Source organism: Myxocyprinus asiaticus, chromosome 30, assembly GCF_019703515.2.
Source record: "Myxocyprinus asiaticus isolate MX2 ecotype Aquarium Trade chromosome 30, UBuf_Myxa_2, whole genome shotgun sequence".
NCBI lineage: Eukaryota > Metazoa > Chordata > Actinopteri > Cypriniformes > Catostomidae > Myxocyprinus > Myxocyprinus asiaticus.
Genome location: NC_059373.1, coordinates 3,094,508 through 3,115,300, shown reverse-complemented (window position 1 = coordinate 3,115,300; position 20,793 = coordinate 3,094,508). Strand labels below are relative to the sequence as shown.

The 20,793-nt window shown below is 38.5% G+C and overlaps 2 protein-coding genes across 3 annotated transcripts in view; one reads left to right on the top strand and one right to left on the bottom strand.

Moving 5' to 3' along the window:
* The window catches only part of LOC127420855 (serine/threonine-protein phosphatase 6 regulatory ankyrin repeat subunit A-like), a 29,522-nt gene extending 14,007 nt beyond the window's left edge, over nt 1–15,515 (top strand). The window contains exons 9-29 of one of the 2 annotated variants that reach the window (XM_051663432.1): nt 609–687; nt 769–883; nt 1,137–1,219; nt 1,993–2,056; nt 2,176–2,244; nt 2,594–2,734; nt 5,003–5,114; nt 5,205–5,231; nt 5,656–5,730; nt 8,111–8,312; nt 8,439–8,526; nt 8,631–8,748; nt 8,989–9,208; nt 9,298–9,385; nt 10,324–10,407; nt 10,497–10,642; nt 11,037–11,119; nt 11,236–11,318; nt 11,420–11,511; nt 12,790–13,111; nt 15,157–15,515. In XM_051663432.1, coding sequence (XP_051519392.1) covers nt 609–687; nt 769–883; nt 1,137–1,219; nt 1,993–2,056; nt 2,176–2,244; nt 2,594–2,734; nt 5,003–5,114; nt 5,205–5,231; nt 5,656–5,730; nt 8,111–8,312; nt 8,439–8,526; nt 8,631–8,748; nt 8,989–9,208; nt 9,298–9,385; nt 10,324–10,407; nt 10,497–10,642; nt 11,037–11,119; nt 11,236–11,318; nt 11,420–11,511; nt 12,790–13,076 — 2,256 coding nt within the window. In that variant the 3' untranslated portion in view covers nt 13,077–13,111; nt 15,157–15,515. Of the gene's footprint in view, nt 1–608; nt 688–768; nt 884–1,136; nt 1,220–1,992; nt 2,057–2,175; nt 2,245–2,593; nt 2,735–5,002; nt 5,115–5,204; nt 5,232–5,655; nt 5,731–8,110; nt 8,313–8,438; nt 8,527–8,630; nt 8,749–8,988; nt 9,209–9,297; nt 9,386–10,323; nt 10,408–10,496; nt 10,643–11,036; nt 11,120–11,235; nt 11,319–11,419; nt 11,512–12,789 lie in introns of both variants that reach the window. The other variant, XM_051663431.1, reaches the window with a different exon arrangement.
* A 152-nt stretch (nt 15,516–15,667) lies between these two features.
* LOC127420874 (biotinidase-like) lies at nt 15,668–20,750 on the bottom strand. The gene is made up of 3 exons (XM_051663462.1): nt 20,302–20,750; nt 17,185–17,334; nt 15,668–16,997 (listed from the first exon to the last, which is right to left on the bottom strand). Exons 1-3 carry the CDS (start codon nt 20,512–20,514, stop codon nt 15,759–15,761), a joined length of 1,602 nt encoding a protein of 533 aa, XP_051519422.1. The 5' UTR covers nt 20,515–20,750; the 3' UTR covers nt 15,668–15,758.
* Between the last annotated feature and the right edge of the window lie 43 nt (nt 20,751–20,793).

The following is a 20,793-nucleotide window of genomic DNA, read 5'->3' as shown; positions in this document are numbered from 1 at the left end:
TTTAGCATGCTTTTCCTGCTGGATGGCATATTTTGTTCTGGACATCTAAGATATAACATTGGATTATTCAGCCACGCAAGCTCACAGACAAGTACAAAATGGCTCATATTTTAGACAAGTGCCTAAGGTAAAAACAGATATAAAGTTTTTATCTATTTGGGGCTTACAGCAGCAATAAATGGTGTATAAATATATGTATGTATTTGATGACTTACAGAAATCATATCTCATTTTGTGACTCTTTTGAAAATCTTTCAAACTGTGGTATTAGGGCAACAAAATAAACTATATAGTCACTTTCCTGAGAATTAGAGCTTTCATTTGATATATGATGTGTCTAATTAACTGCCACGTGAAAGACTTTTATATTCATATTAATATTTCTACCCCATTACCTATAGGGGGCGCTAATTTATGACGCAAATGTTTTCAGGCCTTAATTTGTGTAACATAAATGCAAAATTGGTGGTATTCTCTGAAAAGTTCAGATTCTTAGCTTTCAAATGATATATCATATGTCTGACCTACGTATGTATACGGGTACTTTTAACGTTTTATTGGGGAAAAAAAAATTATTATAATAACTTGATTTGTGTGCTCACGTCCAGAGTAAAGATGGTAAAACTCCTCTCCACATGGCGGCCATTCACGGACGATACTCCCGTTCACAGGCTATTATTCAGAATGGTGAGTTTGTATTTCTGTATATTTGCTGTTTTCCAAACTTTCTGTTTCTCATGCACTCATCCTCTCCTCTCTCGTCTGTAGGAGCTGAGATCAACTGTGAGGACGAGAACGGTAATTCTCCGCTTCATATAGCAGCTCGTTATGGCCATGAGCTGCTCATTAACACTCTCTTAATGAATGGTGCAGACACTGCCAAGTGAGTTACAGGACATACAGTATGTTTACAGGACACGTTTTTGCGTTTCTTTTGTGCTATTTTTTTAAATTGTTAATCAATGTACACATCAGTGTCTCACACATATGCGTTGCATTTTTAAGATGGCGTGTCAAGTTAACAGCTAAGAAAACATTGCTGCTTTTGAATGCATTAACATATCCAGTGTGAACGGCCCCTTAATTCCAGAGAATGCACACCGGCTGATCATGTGACTGTGGCTCCTCCCTTGTAGGCGGGGCATCCACGGCATGTTTCCGCTGCATCTGGCGGCGCTGAGTGGATTTTCAGGCTGCTGCCGGAAACTGCTCTCCTCAGGTGAATCTCACACTCTCTCTTACTCGGAAGGTTTACATTTATATCAAGGTCATCGTAGAAAAGCAGCTAGAATGAATTCCTAAGCAACTGCCCACAGGTCATTTACACACTGTCTGATGTATTTTGCATACAAAAAGGGTAAGAGCTTTCTCAAAATAAAGCTCCAATCTGATTGGCTGGAGATACACTGTTTCCTGGCAAACAGATACAAATCTGTGCATCTTGACTCCCAGAAATAAAGTCCCAGATTTCAACAATTTGCCCTTCTGAGCAAGAACTAGTCACTGGATTTGTCATAGTTTGTGATAATTATTGCATTCAATCTTTTAAAGATTAAGCAAAATAGTTGGTGAGAAGTAAATGAGATTTCGACAAGCACAAGTGTTTATTTTGTATTGTTGAGTAGAATTGGTGAAATGAACGGTACTTGTTACTTTTGGGTGAAAATTCTGACTACAAAGTCTAAAACGCATTTTCTACCAATTGTACACCCTTGCATAGAGATTACTCTGACATTATTTGAATGGATTATCACTTCAATGCATGATGGATTGTTATTGTGGTATCACAATATTTATTTTAGATTTAACTGTGTTTAGTTGTTTTTACATGTCAGACACACAGCCCCTCCAGTTGCTTGTTATTGGCCAAAGTAAGCTTTAAATGTGGACCAGGCATGTGCACCGCTGGTGAAAAGTGGCTAATTATTTTGAACAAATGTAAAGCAAAGTGCAGTTGCATTTTATAATGACTATTTATTTGTGTTGACTCAGGTTTTCACGTTGACACGCCGGATAATTTCAGCAGGACGTGTTTGCATGCTGCAGCTGCAGGAGGGTGAGTCACAGTGCTGCTGCCTCTCTCTGATTGGCTCATCAGCTCCCCCATGTGGTCTGGATGTAACTCCATATGTAACTTTCCTTGTTCTTTATCTCTCTTTCCCTCTCATTCTGAAGGAACCTTGAATGTCTGAATCTGTTGCTTAACACTGGGGCAGATTTTAACAAGAAAGACAGATTTGGGAGGTGAGTTTCCAAGCGCCGAGGTACACTACAAGAACAAACCTAAAATAGTATTTGCAATCTTACAATCAGGTGATGTCAGTGAAGTGGCCTGGGATGTAGATGCTCCTAAAGATTCCAGAATGCTTGTACTGCTCTACAAAGGCAAAATCCAGTAACACAAAAATGTGTTATTGCTATTTTTACACTGTTTTCTCTGAATCAGAGCATAGGACAGGACAGATCATAGTCTAAGAGACCTGATTTTGGTCATAATTCAACTATGATAAATATGTAGTTACTGCATTTTTCCTTTGCATGGGGTATAGAATCTCAGCTGTTTTCTCACATGATTTATTTCTCTCTCTCTCAGGACGGCACTACATTATGCTGCAGCTAACTGTAACTATCAGTGTTTGTTTGCTCTGGTTGGTTCTGGTGCCAGTGTGAATGAGCGAGACATCACAGGCTGCAGTCCACTGCACTACACTGCTGCATCCGATGCAGATGGAAAGTGAGTCAGAGAGAGATATCTTGGAATTTCAGTATTTCGTGATGCAACAAATACAAGCAATGCATGCTCTGCAGTATATTCTGTGTATACTGCCTATTATTTTTTGCGATGCAGTATTGTGCGGTAAAAACAGTATGCAACTTTTCAAATAGTAGTATGCTTGTCATAATACCTCACTATGTTGCATGTTTAATTGAGAGTGTAGCGTCTAGTTATTTTCTCAGAAATGAATAAAGTTATTTTGCATTTGTAATTACATTTTATGTAAAAATGTTACGTTTTGTCAGTTCAATTAAAAATGATTCAAGAAGATGTTAAAATTGCTGTTGATATTGGTTTATTTGTCACTCTGGAAATGTAAAGTGAAGTAGAGTGCTTTGCATTGTAGTATTCCACAAAGTGTGCTCTGGTTGTATACCGATAGTGGATTTTGCCGATACCGATAATTAAGGTGGTGGAGAAGGCTGATAACTGACTAATCGGCCAAAAGTTCTCTCATGATTTACTTACCTTTAAGCCATCTCAGATGTGTATGACTTTCCTCCTTCAGCAGAACCGAAGTGAAGATTTTTATAAGCAGAGTTCAGCTCAGTTTGTCCATACGATGCAAGTAAACAGGTGCCATCAGGCTGCTGGCTGTTTGACAGTCCAAAAGGCATATTTAGGCAGCATAAAAGTAATCCACACGACTCCAGTCAATCAATTAACGTATTGATTTGTGTAAAAAAATAAACTGATAATTAAAACTTTTATAAATCGCTTCCTGCCAGCAGTCGTCACATCAGGTTACCATTGCATGACGTAAGCGCATTGGCGCGTTCACGCGAGAAGTCAGAAGCGCACGCTTTGTTTACAAAAGAGGAACAAACGTCACGTGAGAGTTAGGCCATTTCAAACAGGAATACAGCGCTGGCCGGAAGCAACGATTTAAAGTTAAAAACGTTTTAATTATCGACTACACTAATTGATTGACTGGAGTCGTGTGGATTACTTTTATGCTGCCTAAATATGCCTTTTGGACTGTCAAACAGCCAGCAGCCTGATGGCCCCCGTTTACTTGCATCGTATGGACAAACTGAGCTGAACTCTGCTTATAAAAAGCTTCACTTCGGTTCTGCTGAAGAAGGAAAGTCATACACATCTGAGATGGCTTAAAGGTAAGTAAATCATGAGAGAATTTTCATTTTTGGGTGAACTAACACTCTATTCGCAAGGTTAAGTGAACAGATAATCGGTTTTTCATTGGGACGTGGGAATAAAGAACATTTATTACAATGTAATTTCCTCATTCACTACTCAGAATAGCAGCAATTAAAGTGAACAGTGAGCTATGAGCCTAAAAACATAATACATACATCTTTAAGTGACAAAATTAATCAAACTGTCACTTCCTCCATATGCGCTCTGCTTGGGCAGGTTCACATTTCTGAGATTTTTTAAATGGTTTCAAATCAAATGGCACTGAACTTGTCTTATTATTGTATGTAAATATGCACACCAGAGCAAAAGGGAAAAAAACATGTCTAACAGTTTATCAAGGGCTGAAACTTTGCTCTGAAAAACAACCTAGAATCATGTTTAATTGTGTAAGTCACATGAAGTCAACTTGAAATTCGATGGAACGCAGCACAACGAATGAGACAGAACGCAGGTGTTTCGAGATTAAAGTTCTTTTTAACTTGGTGTCTAAAAATGTGGCGTTCTTGTGCGTGACGCTGAAAGTAAAAACGGTGTGATTCAGCGCAACAAAGACGTTCGTCCGTGTAGACGCACACAAAAAGCATGTTTAAACAGCCCCTAACTCACACTATACTGGAAAAAATGACCCAAACCAGGCCAAAAAACCCAACAGTTTGTCTGAACTTATTGATTTCGGATCGGGTTGAAGACCTCTATTGCATGTCTGGAATAACCAAATAGTGCACATCCCTAAAAATAACCAGACTGCAGTTATATTGTACCGTAGAACCAAGCCGTCCTAACTGCAGAATCCTCCAGCCGGCCACAGAGGAAAACCCGCCCGCCCCCACCAAACATAACTCTGCATAGATTTTTGCCGATAACCGATAGTTCCAGAAAGCAACTATTGGTCTACCTCTACTGCACAAATTGGCAAATGTAGAAGATCTTCGGGCTATTCAATGCATAAAGAAACTTCAACTGTGCACAGTATACATACAAACATTAGTTTAACAGAAGGTAGTCATTCCAAACATATCTTTTGTGTGTGTTTTGACTCGTACTGTGTGTTTCTGTGGTGTGTGTGAGGTGTGTGGAGTATCTGTTGAGGAATGATGCTAATCCAGCTCTCAGGGATAAAGATGGATACAGCGTGGTTCACTACGCCTCTGCGTATGGACACAGACTCTGTCTGGAACTGGTCAGTATTTCACCTAAATTCATTAAAACCTCTGAACAACCGTCACTTCTGCTCTGGGTTTGGTATTCATTTCTGTGTTTTAATTTGCAGATTGCCAGTGAAACTCCGTTAGATGTGGTGAGTTCACAAATTTGTGTTTCTGGTTTTCTGTGCATGATGACCCTCTCAACAGAAAATCAGGCCACTGCTGCCCTCTAATGGCAAGGTGTTGAATAAATTTCATAAAACGTAAAATTCCAGCTCTGAAATCTGATTGGACGAGCCGTGTTCAAAGCTGCTGTAAAAAAGCATAGTTTTCTGTACTAATTAATTATATATTAATGAGCAAAGTAGCCGGTCATAAACGTTAAGGGGGGTCAAAACACTCGTTAGCTGTCCCGTGGCTTATTGGTTTGCTTAGTTGACACATATCGGCCAAAAGCACACTATTATCCACAATCATAAAGAATAAAAAGTAGCTTTTTCAAATGTTTATTTTTGCTCCTCCGCAAAATTTTACTTTGTTAAATTGTTCAATTGTGTGTGTGTTGTATATTTTCAGCTAATGAACACAACTGCATCAGGCATCTTAAACAACACAGATGTCCAGCCTCCCATCAGCCCTTTACACTTAGCGGTGAGTTTCAACTCCAGATTTCTGTGTCTGTGTGACAAAAGGAAATCCGTTCTGTTAATGGAATAACAGAGCAGTGGAGAGGTGATGGCGTAGTGGGCTAAAGCACATAACTGGTAATCAGAAGGTTGCTGGTTTGATCCCCACAGCCATCACCATTGTGTCCATGAGCAAGGCACTTAACTCCAGGTTGCTCTGGGGGTATTGTCCCTGTAATAAGTGCACTGTAAGTCGCTTTGGATAAAAGTATCTGCCAAATGCATAAATGTAATGTAAATGTAATGAATAACATACTTTTGTCCATTTAAAGAACATATCAGAACATATATAATGTTTGATATACAGCTATGACGAGTGTAGTCTAACAAAGCCAGACTTTTGGATATCAGCGTCAGTCTGGCCCACTTTGCAGTTTATTCTGGTCAGGAATGTTTCTGAGCATATGGGGGCCCTAAGCGAAATCCTACTTGGAGGCTCCTCACCCCAGAGCCAACGGATCCAGACACATCTAAGAATGACACCACAAGACATTCTTCAACAAATCTGAATATATTAACTTAAAATTGGAATATATTAACTACACAAAATGCAATACTTATACACAATGGGACACAACTGCAGAACGTTAGCCAACTAACGGTTGCAATTTCATGCATGACAACGAACAACTCTCTCCTTGCAGTTACATTCTCCCTTCCCTCTCAGGCCACAAGGGGGCCCCCTAGAACTGTCTAATTGAGCCGTAACAGCTGCCTGAGTCTTACTTGCAGCTTTCAGTATATATAAAAAAAAAAAAAAAAGGAACAAAAAAGAAAATGTTTATATTTTGCATTCTTTCCCTAAGCGGCCGCTTAAACCGCTTAGATTCAGGGAAACAGCCCTGATTCTGGTTAAGAACCGACCACTTCGACAGGAAGAGACCATCTGACTGATGTGAAAAGCGACCAGCCATTGTTTGCTTTGTTTTTATGTGCTATTTTGGGGCGAGTTTATTTGAAATATATGTATGGAAGGAAATTAATAATAAATGTGTTTGGTACAAAAAAGCATGTTGAATTGTACTAATTGAAAAATAAACGCATTGCATTAACAGTGCTTGCATTTTGGGGTGTTGCAATTGATTATGGTTGTATATTTGAGCGGTGAATATTTCAGCAGAACAAAATTTTGCAAAACAAATGAATAATAAATATTCACCTTCAAAGTTCATTTCTTTTTTGTGAATTCCATCTTTATTTTTTGACATGTAATATTCGGTCCATTAAATTTCACTTTAATGGCAATTTCGCCTCTGAATCATTCCAGTGGTTCAAATGGGGCTTTTCCACTGCACGGTACGGCTCGGCTCAACTCGACTCTGCTCGCTTTTTGGGGGTTTCCACTGTGGATAGTACCTGGTACCTGGTATTTTTTTTAGTACCACATCGGTCGAGGTTCTAAGCGAGCCGAGCCGATACTAAATGTGACATCAAACCCCTGCAGAACACTGATTGATCAGAGAGAATCGTCACTGGATTTGCGACACGGGACATCAACCCGCTAGTTTTAAAGTTAGCAACAGCGATAGCAGTATCATTTGTTCACGCGACTTTCGAATTGTAAAAAGAAATGGCTGTGCGCAAAACCACGCAGTGGTCAATAAGCGAGGTGCATACGTTCGTCTCATTAGTAGCCAAGGAGAGGATCCAACGAGAGCTGGATGGGGCGACGCGAAACAAAAAGCCTTTCAGGAAGTGTCTCAGCATTTGGCCGCACATGGCTGCTATGACGATCAGCCTATAATCCCACCCACGTTGAGGCTGCACTAAACTGCAGTGGAAAAGCAGGCTCAGAAAAGTAAAGCAAGCAGAGTTGAGTCGAACCGTAACGTGCAGTGGAAAAGTGCCAAAATTCTGTTGAAAAGTCAACCTTGCACATCCTGGCATTGCAGGAAAAGCAGTAGAGTGCCAATGCACAAACTTCACTTGCTGCTATTAACATTCACCACTAGTTGGTGCAGTCTGGTGCTGATAAATACTAAGGGCAACATGTAGAGGTCCTCACCAAGTAATCCATTATCACAATCTGTGTGCCATCACATTTTGCTTCGATTAATAATGTTATTTGCTTTTTGTCTACCAGACACTTGTTATTAATATACTTCTGTATAGATGCTACCTCAATAATAGACTTGCTATTTAAATAATGCCACAGCGACCAACAAAATCTCTTGCTTTGTGTCAAGATATGATTTATTTGTTGTATAGTTGTTTGTACAACTGCTAAATGCACAAGTGATCAAGGAAAAATAGTGCCCAAATATTATGTTTATCTACTCTGTAGGTTACTAGTGTGTCGAATAAAATCATGAGATTCTAAAACTTAAATTGTTGTATGTTTACAGGCATATCACGGTCACCATCATGCTCTTGAGGTTCTGGTCCAGTCTCTGTTGGATCTGGATGTGAGGTCGCCTCAGGGTCACACCGCTCTGAGTCTTGCTGCGTTTAAGGGTCACGCGGAGTGTGTGGATATTCTGATCAATCAGGGAGCTTCTTTACTGCAGAAGGACTACACACACAAGAGAAGCCCTATACACTCTGCAGGTTACACACACATTCACAAAAAACTTCAATGTGGACCAGACTTTATTCTGATATTCTACAGTTAGACGAATAAGGACGATTTGTTCACATAAAGTTGCTGTGCATTGTGTGTTTGTCCATCTGCAGCTATGAATGGTCACTCTGATTGTCTGGCTCTGCTTCTCAATAACACTGATCAGCACACGGCCGTTAATATACGGGACGGAAAGGGACAGTGAGTTTCAACTTACACACACACTCAGTGAATAAGTCCATCTGTAAGATGTAATGTTGAATATAATTGTGTGTGTGTGTCTGTGTGTGTGTGTGTGTTGTCAGGACTCCTCTGATGTTGGCAGTTCTGGGTGGTTACACTGATTGTGTGTATCTTCTGTTGAGTAAAGGAGCCAGTGTGGAGGCCAGAGATAAATGGAGCAGGACGGCGCTCCATCGCGGGGTCAGTCACACAAAAACACATGTACACAGGCCCCGTTTTTGTCTCATGTGATCGTATTTCATCAAGGAAATTGACTTTAATTGCATGATTACATACTGTACATTACTGAATACAGTTCTTATCAGGCATATTAAAGACATTCCATTAAGTTTTATGCATGTATATTTATGATTTCCCCACTTCTTCTATGGTTATTTTCTTTTAAAGCCACACATAACCTTCAAAGTGTGTCTGTTGCAGGCAGTAATGGGTCATGAGTCATGTGTTGAGGCTCTGTTGCTGCACAGATCCAGTGTGTTTGTGCAAGACAGTAGGGGGCGCTCTCCTCTGCACCTGGCAGCTGCATGTGGGCACGTGGGTGTCCTGCGGGTCCTTCTGAAAGCAGCCCAGTCCATGAAGACCCTCCCGTTTCTCAAGGACAACTGCGGATACACACCTCTGCACTGGGCGTGTTACAACGGTACTGATATAATTTATCCAATTACTCCTAAACAAATAAAAATGCACTTTTAGTAATATTCTCATATTTTCTGTGTTTGTCAATCGTAGGTCATGACACGTGTGTGGAGCTGCTCTTAGAACAGGAAGTCTTTCATAAGATGGATGGAAACTCTTTCAGTCCGCTACACTGTGCAGTGTAAGAAATCATCTGCTGATGGGTTATTCTTCAGTTGGTGAAAGTTTGTGTCCCGTAGTATTATGTTAAAGTGAATGCATCTGGTTCTGGAAGGAAAAATCACTTTGCAGGCGAAATGATAAGAAACAATAACTTGTAAAACTTTAAAGACAGACCTACCGTGAGCGCAGAGGTTGTTAATCGATGTTAAATGCTTCTGTTGAAGCCATCAGTCCATGTTATTTCAATTTTATTTTTTTTAAAAAGCGCATTTAATAATGGAATTCCTGGTGAAGAACTACACTACCCATAATCCTGAGGAGAGATCCACCAATCAGAGAATCACAACCAACAAAGCACGCCAAAAGAGCTCTGCAGTGACCGCCCACTCCTATGATGCAATGTCAATGATGCAATCGAGTCACTCTCCTTACACACTCAAACAACTTATACTGTGTATTTGTGTATATCTGAATATTTTGCTTTGAAATATTCAAAAAGACATCTGAAAAAATGGAGTATAGGCCTCTGCGGGAAAATAATGGCCGTTTCCCAATCTGTGGGTGTTTTCAAACCACGATGGGCGTTCCTGAACTATCCAATTAAAGTAGAAATTCTCAGTGCAGTAGGCAAATCATACAAAGTGGTTGAAAACGCCCATCCCAGTTTGAAAATTCCCACTGATTGGAAAACACCCATTTTTGTCCTGCAGAGCACTTTTGAGTGAGAATTTTACAGAGAATTTTAAAAGCATAATTTGGCTTTCATGTGCAATTAGAATGTGTGTTTTTTTTTTTTCATAATAATAAAGAATCGCTGTCTTCAATAAAGACGTTTTCCAGATTGCAGAGTATATTTTTTTTTAAAGAATTGAAAAATGACCCTTATATTTGCTTCCTCTAGACTAAAAGGTGTTGTCATGAAAACATGAAATCTCTCTTGTATCTGTGCTTTTTCAGAATTAACGATAACGAGTCCACAGCGGAGATACTGATTGAAACTTTGGGTCCAGCGATCGTCAACGCCACAGACTCGCAGTCCAGGTAAAATCAAGGTTTTCCAACAGGTACGATCTTCTAGAACTGCACCGTATTTGTTTTGTTCATGCAAGATTTTGTTGCATCTCTTGTAGAACACCCATCTATGCTGCTGCGTTCACGAATCACGTGGAGTGCTTACAGCTTCTGCTGGGTCACAACGCTCGGGTGAACGCCATCGACGCACTGGGCAAAACGCCACTCATGATGGCGGCTGAGAACGGACAAACTAATGCCGTAGGTGAGACAAAATTAGCCCCACAAATCTAACAGCCTTTTCCACTGAAGAGTTACAAGATGCTAACAGGCACCAAACACCACTCAGTACATTTATATATATATATATATATATATATCGGAATACAATTCTGTTTCCTTCAATACATGACGGGTCTGTATTATATGTAATGCACATTGTGTGATCAGATTACTTTTTGGAAGTACCAATGCATTACTTTTTGAATTACCTGAAGCAGAAGAAGAAACACACATTATTTTTCTATTTATATATTTATAACAAATATAGCAAGCTTCTAATTAAATTGTAGTGACATGACCATTGAAAAAGTCGCTGAAGTCCGCTGTGCTTTACTGATTGTTGTCGGCTGTTTTATGTCCATGTTTTGTGTGTGCAGAGGTTTTAATGAGCAGTGCAAAGGCAGACCTCACCATACAGGATGCAAACAAAAACACAGCACTGCATCTCGCCTGCAGCAAGGTACAAACACAGCTGTTATTCTTTGATATTTTTATATGTATTATATTCCATTTTATTCTGTAATACACATTAGTTTGAACATCTTTGTTTCATTGTTGTGTTTTCTGTCTTGTTAGGGGCATGAAACTAGTGCCTTATTAATTCTTGAGAAAATCACAGATAGAAATCTCATCAATTCCACAAACACAGAGCTGCAGACGTAAGTCCGATTGCCTCGTGCATGTGTATGCCATCAACACATCATGTTCTTATCATCAGCTGAAGACTGAGAACTGATCAATTCTCTGTCTCGTCTCTCAGGCCGTTACACATCGCAGCTCGTAACGGTCTGACGGTGGTCGTGCAGGAGCTGTTGGGTAAAGGAGCCAGTGTTCTCGCTGTGGATGAAAACGGTGAGCATGTATAGTGTCTTGTCATAATTATGTATCATTTAATTTTTTCCCTGAAGTACACTTATAATGTTAGTCAAGGTTTCTTGCACCAAAAACAGTTTCTTTTTTGACAGGCAGTTTTTGCCACCGTACTGTAATCTCAGATTTCTTTAAAGGAATAGTTCACTTATAAATGAAAATTAAATAATTATTTACTCTCTCTCATGCCATTTCCAAACCACGGAACACAAAAGGATACATTTTGAACAACAGATTAGTCATTTTTCCACTTTTTAAAAGTAGTCCAAACTAGAGGTAGACCGATATATCGGTTTTTCCGATTAATCGGTGCCGATAGTTGCTTTTTGGAACGTATCTGTTATTGGCAAAAATCTGTGGCGGTAGTTGCCAATTTTTTAATTTTGTAATCGTCTGTGTTCCTCCGTGGCTGATGTTGGAGGATTCTACAGTTAAAACGGCTTTGTTTTACAGTGCAGCGGCCTCTAGAGGTGAAATGAAAACAATCACTGTCACCTCATGGGGATTTCCTGGATCTAAATCTTTCATCATTGACGATATATTCCATATTTTTTATCCTCACTTCAATGCATATTTTGTTATTTTGATTAGATAATCAAGTGTTCTAAATTGAAGCGAGGGCATGCAAAGGAAAATGCAACTATATGGATATAAGTATACAGTATAAGTATGTGCATCAGCTTAATTTGGTAAACACTTAAATATATTGTAGATCATTGTATCGGAGCCAAGTTTCTGACATTTTGAAATAAGAGTCCCCGGTGTGTTTCAGGCTTGATTATAGTTAAAAGTCATGCGTTATGCACCAAATTTTTCTGACTATTATTGGTATTTCATTGTTTTTGGACTCTATCGGTCAACCTCTAGTCCAAATGACTAGGTAACATAGTAAAATACACTTAAAAATTTTGGGAAAATGCCCGTCTTGATAAGGTATTAATGTAAACAGTAAATTATAGTATATCTAAAGGGAATGTAAGTAAAACAGTTGATTGTCTTTAATAACTACTTGAGAACTTGAAACAATGTTAACTCACATTAGTATTTTATGTATCGAAATTGGTATTGAGAATCGTGAAATTGCTTTCAGTTAATTCATTGCTGCATTGCATGCAGTACTCTGTGTGTGTGTGTGTGTGTGTGTGTTCAATGGAAGAAAGTAAGTCATGTGTTTGGAATGACATGAGGGTGAGTAAACGATGACAGAATTTTCATTTTTGAGTTTACTGTCCCTTTAATAAAATGTCTCCCGTCTCTCAGGTTACACTCCAGCTTTGGCTTGTGCCCCGAAAAAAGACGTGGCCGACTGTTTGGCGCTGATACTCGCCACGATGTTGCCCGTTTCTCCCAGCAGTACCGGCACCATGTCGAGCCTCAAGTTTGCCACCATTAACCACTACTCCAGCCCATCCACGACTGTGACCTTTGACCCATTACCCATGCTGCGGTCGGAGCATGTCTCCTATCGTAACTTCAACAGCGTGGGGCGCGAGGACAGCCTCATCATCGCTGACGAACTCAATGATTCGGACTCAGAAACATACTGACTGCTCTGTTCTGCCCCCAGTGTCTTAAGATATCGGTGAATGGTGACTACAATAATATAGGTTGTTTGTTTATGGTTCGTGCACCCCAAGTCTCAGGAACGAGCAGAAAAACAGGAAAATAATGGGCACAGAAGTGGCACCGGCTGAAATTGTTGGTTTGACCACGATACCAGTCTGGTTTCTGTTTTTTCTCTATAGCAATGTTTAAATGAATGTTTCATCCTAAACTGAAAATTCTGCCATCATTTACTCACCCTAATGTTGTTCGAAACCTGTATAACTTCTGTGGAACACAAAATGTTCATGCTGCTCTCTTCCATGTACGTAATGAAAGTGAATGGGTACTGAGTGTTTCCAAAATGACAGAAAAGCGCCGTTAAAGTTCCATAATGACCAAAATTGTCCAAAAAACAAACAAACAACAAAACGCTGATATAATTGCACAATGACAAAAACTACAAAAAGCACCATTAAAGTTGAGAAGACAAATAGTTGTAAAAGTTCTATAATGACCAAAAAAGTTCTATAATTCCTTAAAACATCTTCTTAAAAGAAAGAACTACATTGAAAATGAATTAACCACTAACAAAAGCCTTCACTGACCAGTCTCAAAGGACAATGCTAGATGCGTGTTTCCTCCGTTAATCTGGGATGTCCTTAAAGGACTTTAATACTACAGCTTATAGTTCATACAAAATCATTTTGTTTAATCATTGACCAACAGCACTTACTTAGTTTACTAATTTTAACCACTTATAGTTCTAAACATAAATAACAAATATTGTCATTATATTCATTAATTTTCTGTTATAGCATAATTTCCTGTATAGTTGCTTTCAATCCGCCTGTTGTGAAAAGTGATATACAAATAAATTTGACTTGGAAAAACAGCAATAAAAGTTCCACAATAACAAAAAAATTACAGAAAGCACTGTAAAAAGGTCAATAATGACCACATTTTTAAAAAAAGATGCAAAAAAAGTTCTGCAATGACAAAAAAGCGCCGTAAAAGTTCTACATTAAGTGTTTGTTTTTTTTGTCAAAGTTCTACAATGTCAAAAAAAAAATACAAAAAGCATCAAAAAAGTTCCATAATGACCCAGAAATGACAGTGTCAAAAAGGTTCCGCAATCAAATACAAATTACAAAAAAAAGCTATGAAAGGTCCAAAATGACCCCTAAAAAATGCTGTAAAAGTTCCACAACGACAAAAGATTACAAAAAATCTCCGTAAAATGACCAAAAATTACACAGTGCTGTAAAAGTTCTACAATTAAAAAGAAAGTTCCACAATGACAAAAATTACAAAAAAGTTTACAAAAAGCACCGTAAAAGTTCCATAATGACCAAGAATGACAAAAAAAAAAAAAAAAAGGCAAAAAGTTTTATAATGACAAAAGTGACAAAAAAGCTACACAATGTAAAAAAAAAAGCAGGATAAGTTCCACAATGACAAAAAAGGTGCAGTAAAAGTTTCAAAATGACAAATATGCACCAAAAAAGTAGTCCTTTAGTCTTTTGAAGCTGTAAGATAGCTTTTAGTGAGGAACCTGAAATTAAAGTAGTTATTCACTGAAAATCTGCCTTCCGCTGGAGCTCTCTAATGAAATATGGCACCATTGACGTCAGTGGCATTTGGTGTCAAGACACGCAAGAACCAGTGATGTTTGGCATCACTTTTTTAGTCCATATGACTTTTGTTGTCTGTTTTATAGCTCTGGCTGAAGGGAAAATCATAAGGTGTACTGTATATCACAACTTAAATTTCAGACTGTTCAGAAGACTTGTAATACAGGGCACAAGTCGATTGGCTACTTTTATAGCTTGAAAGCATCAGTCCGCTTTCACTTTTATTATATAGAAAAAGAGGGCACTTTCCATCATTTTGTGTTGCTTGCAAGAAAAAAAGTCAGATGGGTTTGGAACAATATCAGAGTGAGAACATAATTACCTTTTTTTTTTTTATTATAATTTTTGGGGTGAACTTTACCTGTAAACTTGTTCAAACGGCAAAGCATCACTACTACATATTATTTCAGAGCTAAATCCTCATTGTTTTCCATTTTGCTCATCTTGACAGATGTGGAACCATAATTCCCAGCATTTACATAAAACATGAGGAGACATGAGAAACTGAAGACGTCAGGGACCAAGAGCTGCAGAATTCTCCTCAAGCTTTACTTTTAGCCCCGTATGTGCATGAAGACTGATTTTAAGTTTGCATTATTATGAATTATTTATTATAAAAATATGAAGAGCTAAAAGACAGACATGCCTTCAGAGTTTAAACTGAGTGTTTATTCCTCTGCGCTCATGAGGAATTGCGGCTTCAACCTGTTGTACCTCAGAAAGATGTGTTTATGTGTGTGCGTGACTGAATTTTAATGTGTGTGTGATTTATTTTATAAGAGTTCAAAGACAATGGAAATATCAAGGATGTGACCTGACCTTTTGGTACATTAAATTATTATAAATAAGTAATTATAGTAATTATAAATAAATCTTTTATGCCATGAGCTTCCACAAAATCTATTTCTTCACATAAGATGAGATAATAACTGGACATAATAAAAACAAATAACACAAAACAGTTGTAGTACAGAGCCCCTTTAATGTGACGTAATTTTTTATTAATATCAGGTGTAGTGTACTACAGTCAGTATTCAACAGACGTTTGTGTTTTTAGACACCGTCCCTTTCATAGTGTCTCCCATACATCATTGCCGTCACAAGCCCGGAGGACATGCCTGTTCGGCTCATGTAAAACCGGTCTCCGCTCTCCCAGCCAGAATGATCTGGAATCTCCAGAGTCATCCCGCTACCCAGAATCCCTGGAAATACATGTCGAGTTGTAAACGTTCCCTCTAGCCTGAAATCCACCAGCGTATGAGCATGTTCAGTCTCTCCACCACAGCTGCTGTGCTCCAGACCCGTGCACTTGACCAGGGTGCAAACCTCCAGGTAAAATGTCCCATGTACCACATGGAGCCCATTGAACACCCCTAGAGCATAAAACTCGGGTGTGACTGACCTCCGGAACAGCAGGTGGCAGCAGAGGGAGCCACTGCAAACGCTGAGGTTCCCTTTATTGCCCAGTAGAGGGACCAGAGTGAAATTATCGTACATCATTATGGAGCTAAAAGTTGTGGGATTCTCAGATAATCCTCTTTCTATACAATCAGGGTCTTTATGGCAGAGTTTAGTCTCAAAATCGCCTTGTTTTCTGTCAAAGCTGCTTGTTGGCAACATCTGCGTCTTTTCTAGCTCTTTCGAACCCTGATTCTTTTGTCGATAACCAGAAAATGGCGAAATTGTACACCTCACGTCGTCCACCCCTTTCCCCCTAAACGTTGGGTCAAGCACTGGTACTGTACGCACTAGCAATTTCCCAGAACTCCCCTTTGCATCGTGATGAATAAGAGAGTCCCAAGGCGTGAAAATACCGCTACCAGTCATGCCAAAATCAGCAGCTCGGATGTTAGCAGCTAACAGCGTAACGCCGGCCGCATATGCAAATGAGCGCTGAAACTGCACGGCGGCCAGCAGGGGGAGCTGGTTCATCCATGCGGTGGGGTACACAATCTGCCTAATGCCCATGTCCTTCACTAGTGTCACTGCCGGGTCACGAAACAGAATATCGAAACATGTAAACACCCCAAATCGGCCGGCAAATGGGGTGGTGAATGTGACGTACTCGATCTTCGGTGGTGTGTCAAACGCTGCTTCAAAGTACAAGTTTTGTTTGTGATATCGGGCCACAATGGTGCCGTGGTCACTGAACACCACGTTAGTGTTGAACTGATACTGGCTGTCCACTGGACAATGAGGGTCTATGGCTCTGCTACAGGTCTGACGGGAGGGCATGTTCGCCACTACGAAGATACGATTCTTACGGGCCATACAGCTGAGGCTGTGGAGGACCTGAGAAATATCGTAAATTAAGGATTATCAATACAGTTAAGAATCATTTTAAACAGAGAAACCTAAAACTAAAATGTAAAAAGTGGTTCTTAATGCACAAGCCTCTAAAGCAGGCATGTGATCTACTTGAGTTGCTGCAACAGCGAGACTAAGAATATAAACTCTTAAGATTATCTCAGTTTTGTACCTCAGTGTCTGGGAATTGGTCTGGATCAGCACACGGACTCCATGTGACCACCTCAGGGTCTGGAACTGTCTCTAGATAACCAGCAATAGAAGCTCTGGTGAAGTTGAACCCATGGATGGCATCCTCTGGAAACACTATGATCTGGGCACCCTGTTTAATAAAAAGTTTGAATATCAAAGTTATTTATTTCAACTTTTATTTCTTTCATCACATTCCCAGTGGGTCAGAAGTTTGCATACACTTTGTTAGTATTTGGTAGCATTGCCTTTAAATTGTTTAACTTGGGTCAAACGTTTAATTTGGGTCAAATGTTTTGGGTAGCCTTCCACAAGCTTCTCACAATAACTTGCTGGAATTTTTGCCCATTCCTCCAGACAGAACTGGTGTAACTGAGTGAGGTTTGTAGACCTCCTTGCTCGCACATGCTTTTTCAGTTCTGCCCACAAATTTTCAATCGGATTGAGGTCAGGGCTTTGTGATGGCCACTCCAATACCTTGACTTTGTTGTCCTTAAGCCATTTTGCCACAAATTTGGAGGTATGCTTGGGATCATTGTTCATTTGGAAGACCCATTTGTGACTGAGCTTTAACTTCCTGGCTGATGTCTTGAGATGTTGCTTCAATACATCCACATAATTTTCCTTCCTCATGATGCCATCTATTTTGTGAAATGCACCAGTCCCTCCAGCAGCAAAGCACCCCCAAAACATGATGCTGCCACCACCATGCTTCACGGTTGGGATGGTGTTCTTCGGCTTGCAAGCCTCACTCTTTTTCCTCCAAACATAATGATGGTCATTATGGCCAAACAGTTACATTTTTGTTTCATCAGACCAGAGGACATTTCTTCAAAAAGTAAGATCTTTGTCCCCATGTGCACTTGCAAACTGTAGTCTGGCTTTTTTATGGCAGTTTTGGAGCAGTGGCTTCTTTCTTGCTGAGCAGCCTTTCAGGTTATGTCGATATATGACTCGTTTTACTGTGGATATAGATACTTGTCTACCCGTTTCCTCCAGCATCTTCACAAGGTCCTTTGCTGTTGTTCTGGGATTGATTTGCACTTTTCGCACCAAACTACGTTCATTTCTAGGAGACAGAATGTGTCTCCTTCTTGAGCGGTATGATGGCTGCATGTTCCCATGGTGTTTATACTTGCGTACTATTGTTTGTACAGATGAACGTGGTACCTTCAGTCATTTGGAAATTGCTCCCAAGGATTAACCAGACTTGTGGAGGTCCACAATGTTTTTTTCTGAGGTCTTGGCTGATTTATTTTGATTTTCCCATGATGTCAAGCAGAGGCACCAAGTTTGAAGGTAGGCTTTAAAATACATCCACAGATACATCTCCAATTCAGTACACCTCCTATCAGAAGCTAATTGGCTAATTGCCTAAAGGCTTGACATCATTTTCTGGAATTTTCCAAGTTGCTTAAAGGCACAGTTAACTTAGTGTATGTAAACATCTGACCCACTGGAATTACAATTCCAGTGGGTCAGATGTTTACATACACTGAGTTAACTGTGCCTTTAAGCAGCTTGGAAAATTAATCAATTAAAATTGAAACAATCTGTCTGTAAACAAATGTTGCAAATATTACTCATGCACATAGTAGATGTCCTAAACGACTTGCCAAAACTATAGTTTGCTAATATGAAATCTGTGGAGTGGTTAAAAAATTAGTTTTAATGACTTCAAATAAGTGTAAGTAGACTTCTGACTTCAACTGTATGTATGGAATACTAGCTATTGCATTCTGTGCAGTGTTACACTGAATACTGCCTACTATTTAAAAAAATAGTATGTGAAACAGTATACAATATTCAATGATTATTTAAAAAAAAAAAAAAAAAAACCTATTGTGTTTCACATTTAATTCAATGAGTTCCATCCTGTCATCTATGAAACATCTAAGGCCTTTACACCTGGAATTCAATGCTAATAGGAAATTTGCATACTACAGAAATAGTGCGACTCGTATGGTACACAAAAATAAATGTAGCCTATTTTTAACAGTTAGGCATTTTTTTTTTTTTTTTTTTTTTTTTTTTTTTTTTTTATCACTTCAATTCTTTGGAATTTTGTTTTGAAATTGAAATGCGTAAATCTTAAAATTATTTTTTGAATGTGCTATTTGGTGCTCGACAATTAAAGAACACTCAAGATGTTTAAAGATTTATGCATTTCAATTTCATAACAAAATTCCATCAAATTAAACTTATCTTTAATGAAATAAAATAAAAAGAAATATTTCAAGTTTCATTTTATTAAACATAACACAGTTTGATGGAAATGTATGAACCTGAAATGCGTAAATCTTAAAAATATGCTAAAATATTTTTTGGGGGGGGAGCTATAAAAGTTGTACAATCCTGAAAGAAGGGAAAAAAAAAAAAAAAAAAAAACTGTTGATGTCCTACAATTGCTTGTTTTTAATAGTCCAAGAGGGAATGCTTAAAAAATAAAAACAAAAAAACTTTCAGATTGAAATATTCGTAACAAAATAATTTTTTGAGGGGGGAGCTGTAAGACTTTTAAATATTTTTATTATTATTACTATTATTATTATTATTATTTTTTATTTTTTTATTTTTTTTTTTTTAGATTTTATTTTTATTTGATGTCCTACATACTTTTTAATAGTCCAACATGGAACACTCAGAAAAAATAATTTTAGGCAAGGCAAGTTTATTTATATAGCAATGCTTTACATAAAAATGATCAAGAAAATGCAAGATACATTTTAAAAAATCTATTTTAAAACCATGTAAGAACAAAGAATGAGAATTAAAAAGTAATAAAATAAAATCATTTAAAAACTATTAAACTGAATAATTTTAAGATTTACAAGAAAATTCCAGTAAATTGAATTAATAAAATAAAATGTAAAAGAAATATTTTCATTATTATTATTATTATTATTATTATTAATTACACAATTCAGTTTGAAGAAATTTTGTTATGAAATTAAAATGCGTAAATGTTAAAAGGCAAAATATTGATTTGAGAAAATTCCCATAAGGATCTGTTCCAAATTATGATAGAAATTCTGTACATTAGGCTACTTTTGTATTGTTGACTAGTGACGTGTGATTTTAAAGCACTCTGTCTGTTTACCTGCTGTGCTGCCAGTGCTGTCTGCTCCTCTAACACACGCAGGTTCTTCTTCATGTGCTCCAGGGCAGATCTCCGGTCCAGCGGGACTCTGGGGTTCGGGTTTAGAATCACTCGGTGCTCGTACACAGCGGCCACATAATTTGAAGGATCCGCGGCGTGAACGAGCTGCAGTCCGGTCAGACAGAGCACAAACCCGGCGGTCTGCAGCGCCATGATCACGGTCTGGTGTTAGCTTAAGTGAGTCCGAAAGTTCACGTCAATGATTGAAATGAAGTAACAGAAAAACTGTCGAAAACATTCAAGAAGCTTTATCGGTCAGGAAAAATGATGTAAATATATTAGATGTTGCATGAGTTATCTGTTGAAGAAATAGGTCTCTCCCTGCGAATTTACGTCCTTTCAAATAATTTACACTGGCAGTTTTCTCTAAATATATTTTCACGTACAGTAATTTGAAGGGAAAACATACACAAAAGCACGTTGTTACGACTT

Excerpts from the sequence above, each read along its gene's own strand:
- LOC127420874 (XM_051663462.1), bottom strand. The coding sequence starts at position 20,514 with ATGGCGCTGCAGACCGCCGGGTTTGTGCTCTGTCTGACCGGACTGCAG. Across the intron at positions 17,335-20,301 it reads CAGCACTGGCAGCACAGCAG|GGTGCCCAGATCATAGTGTT; the intron begins GTAAACAGACAG and ends TTTATTAAACAG. Across the intron at positions 16,998-17,184 it reads ACCAATTCCCAGACACTGAG|GTCCTCCACAGCCTCAGCTG; the intron begins GTACAAAACTGA and ends GATATTTCTCAG.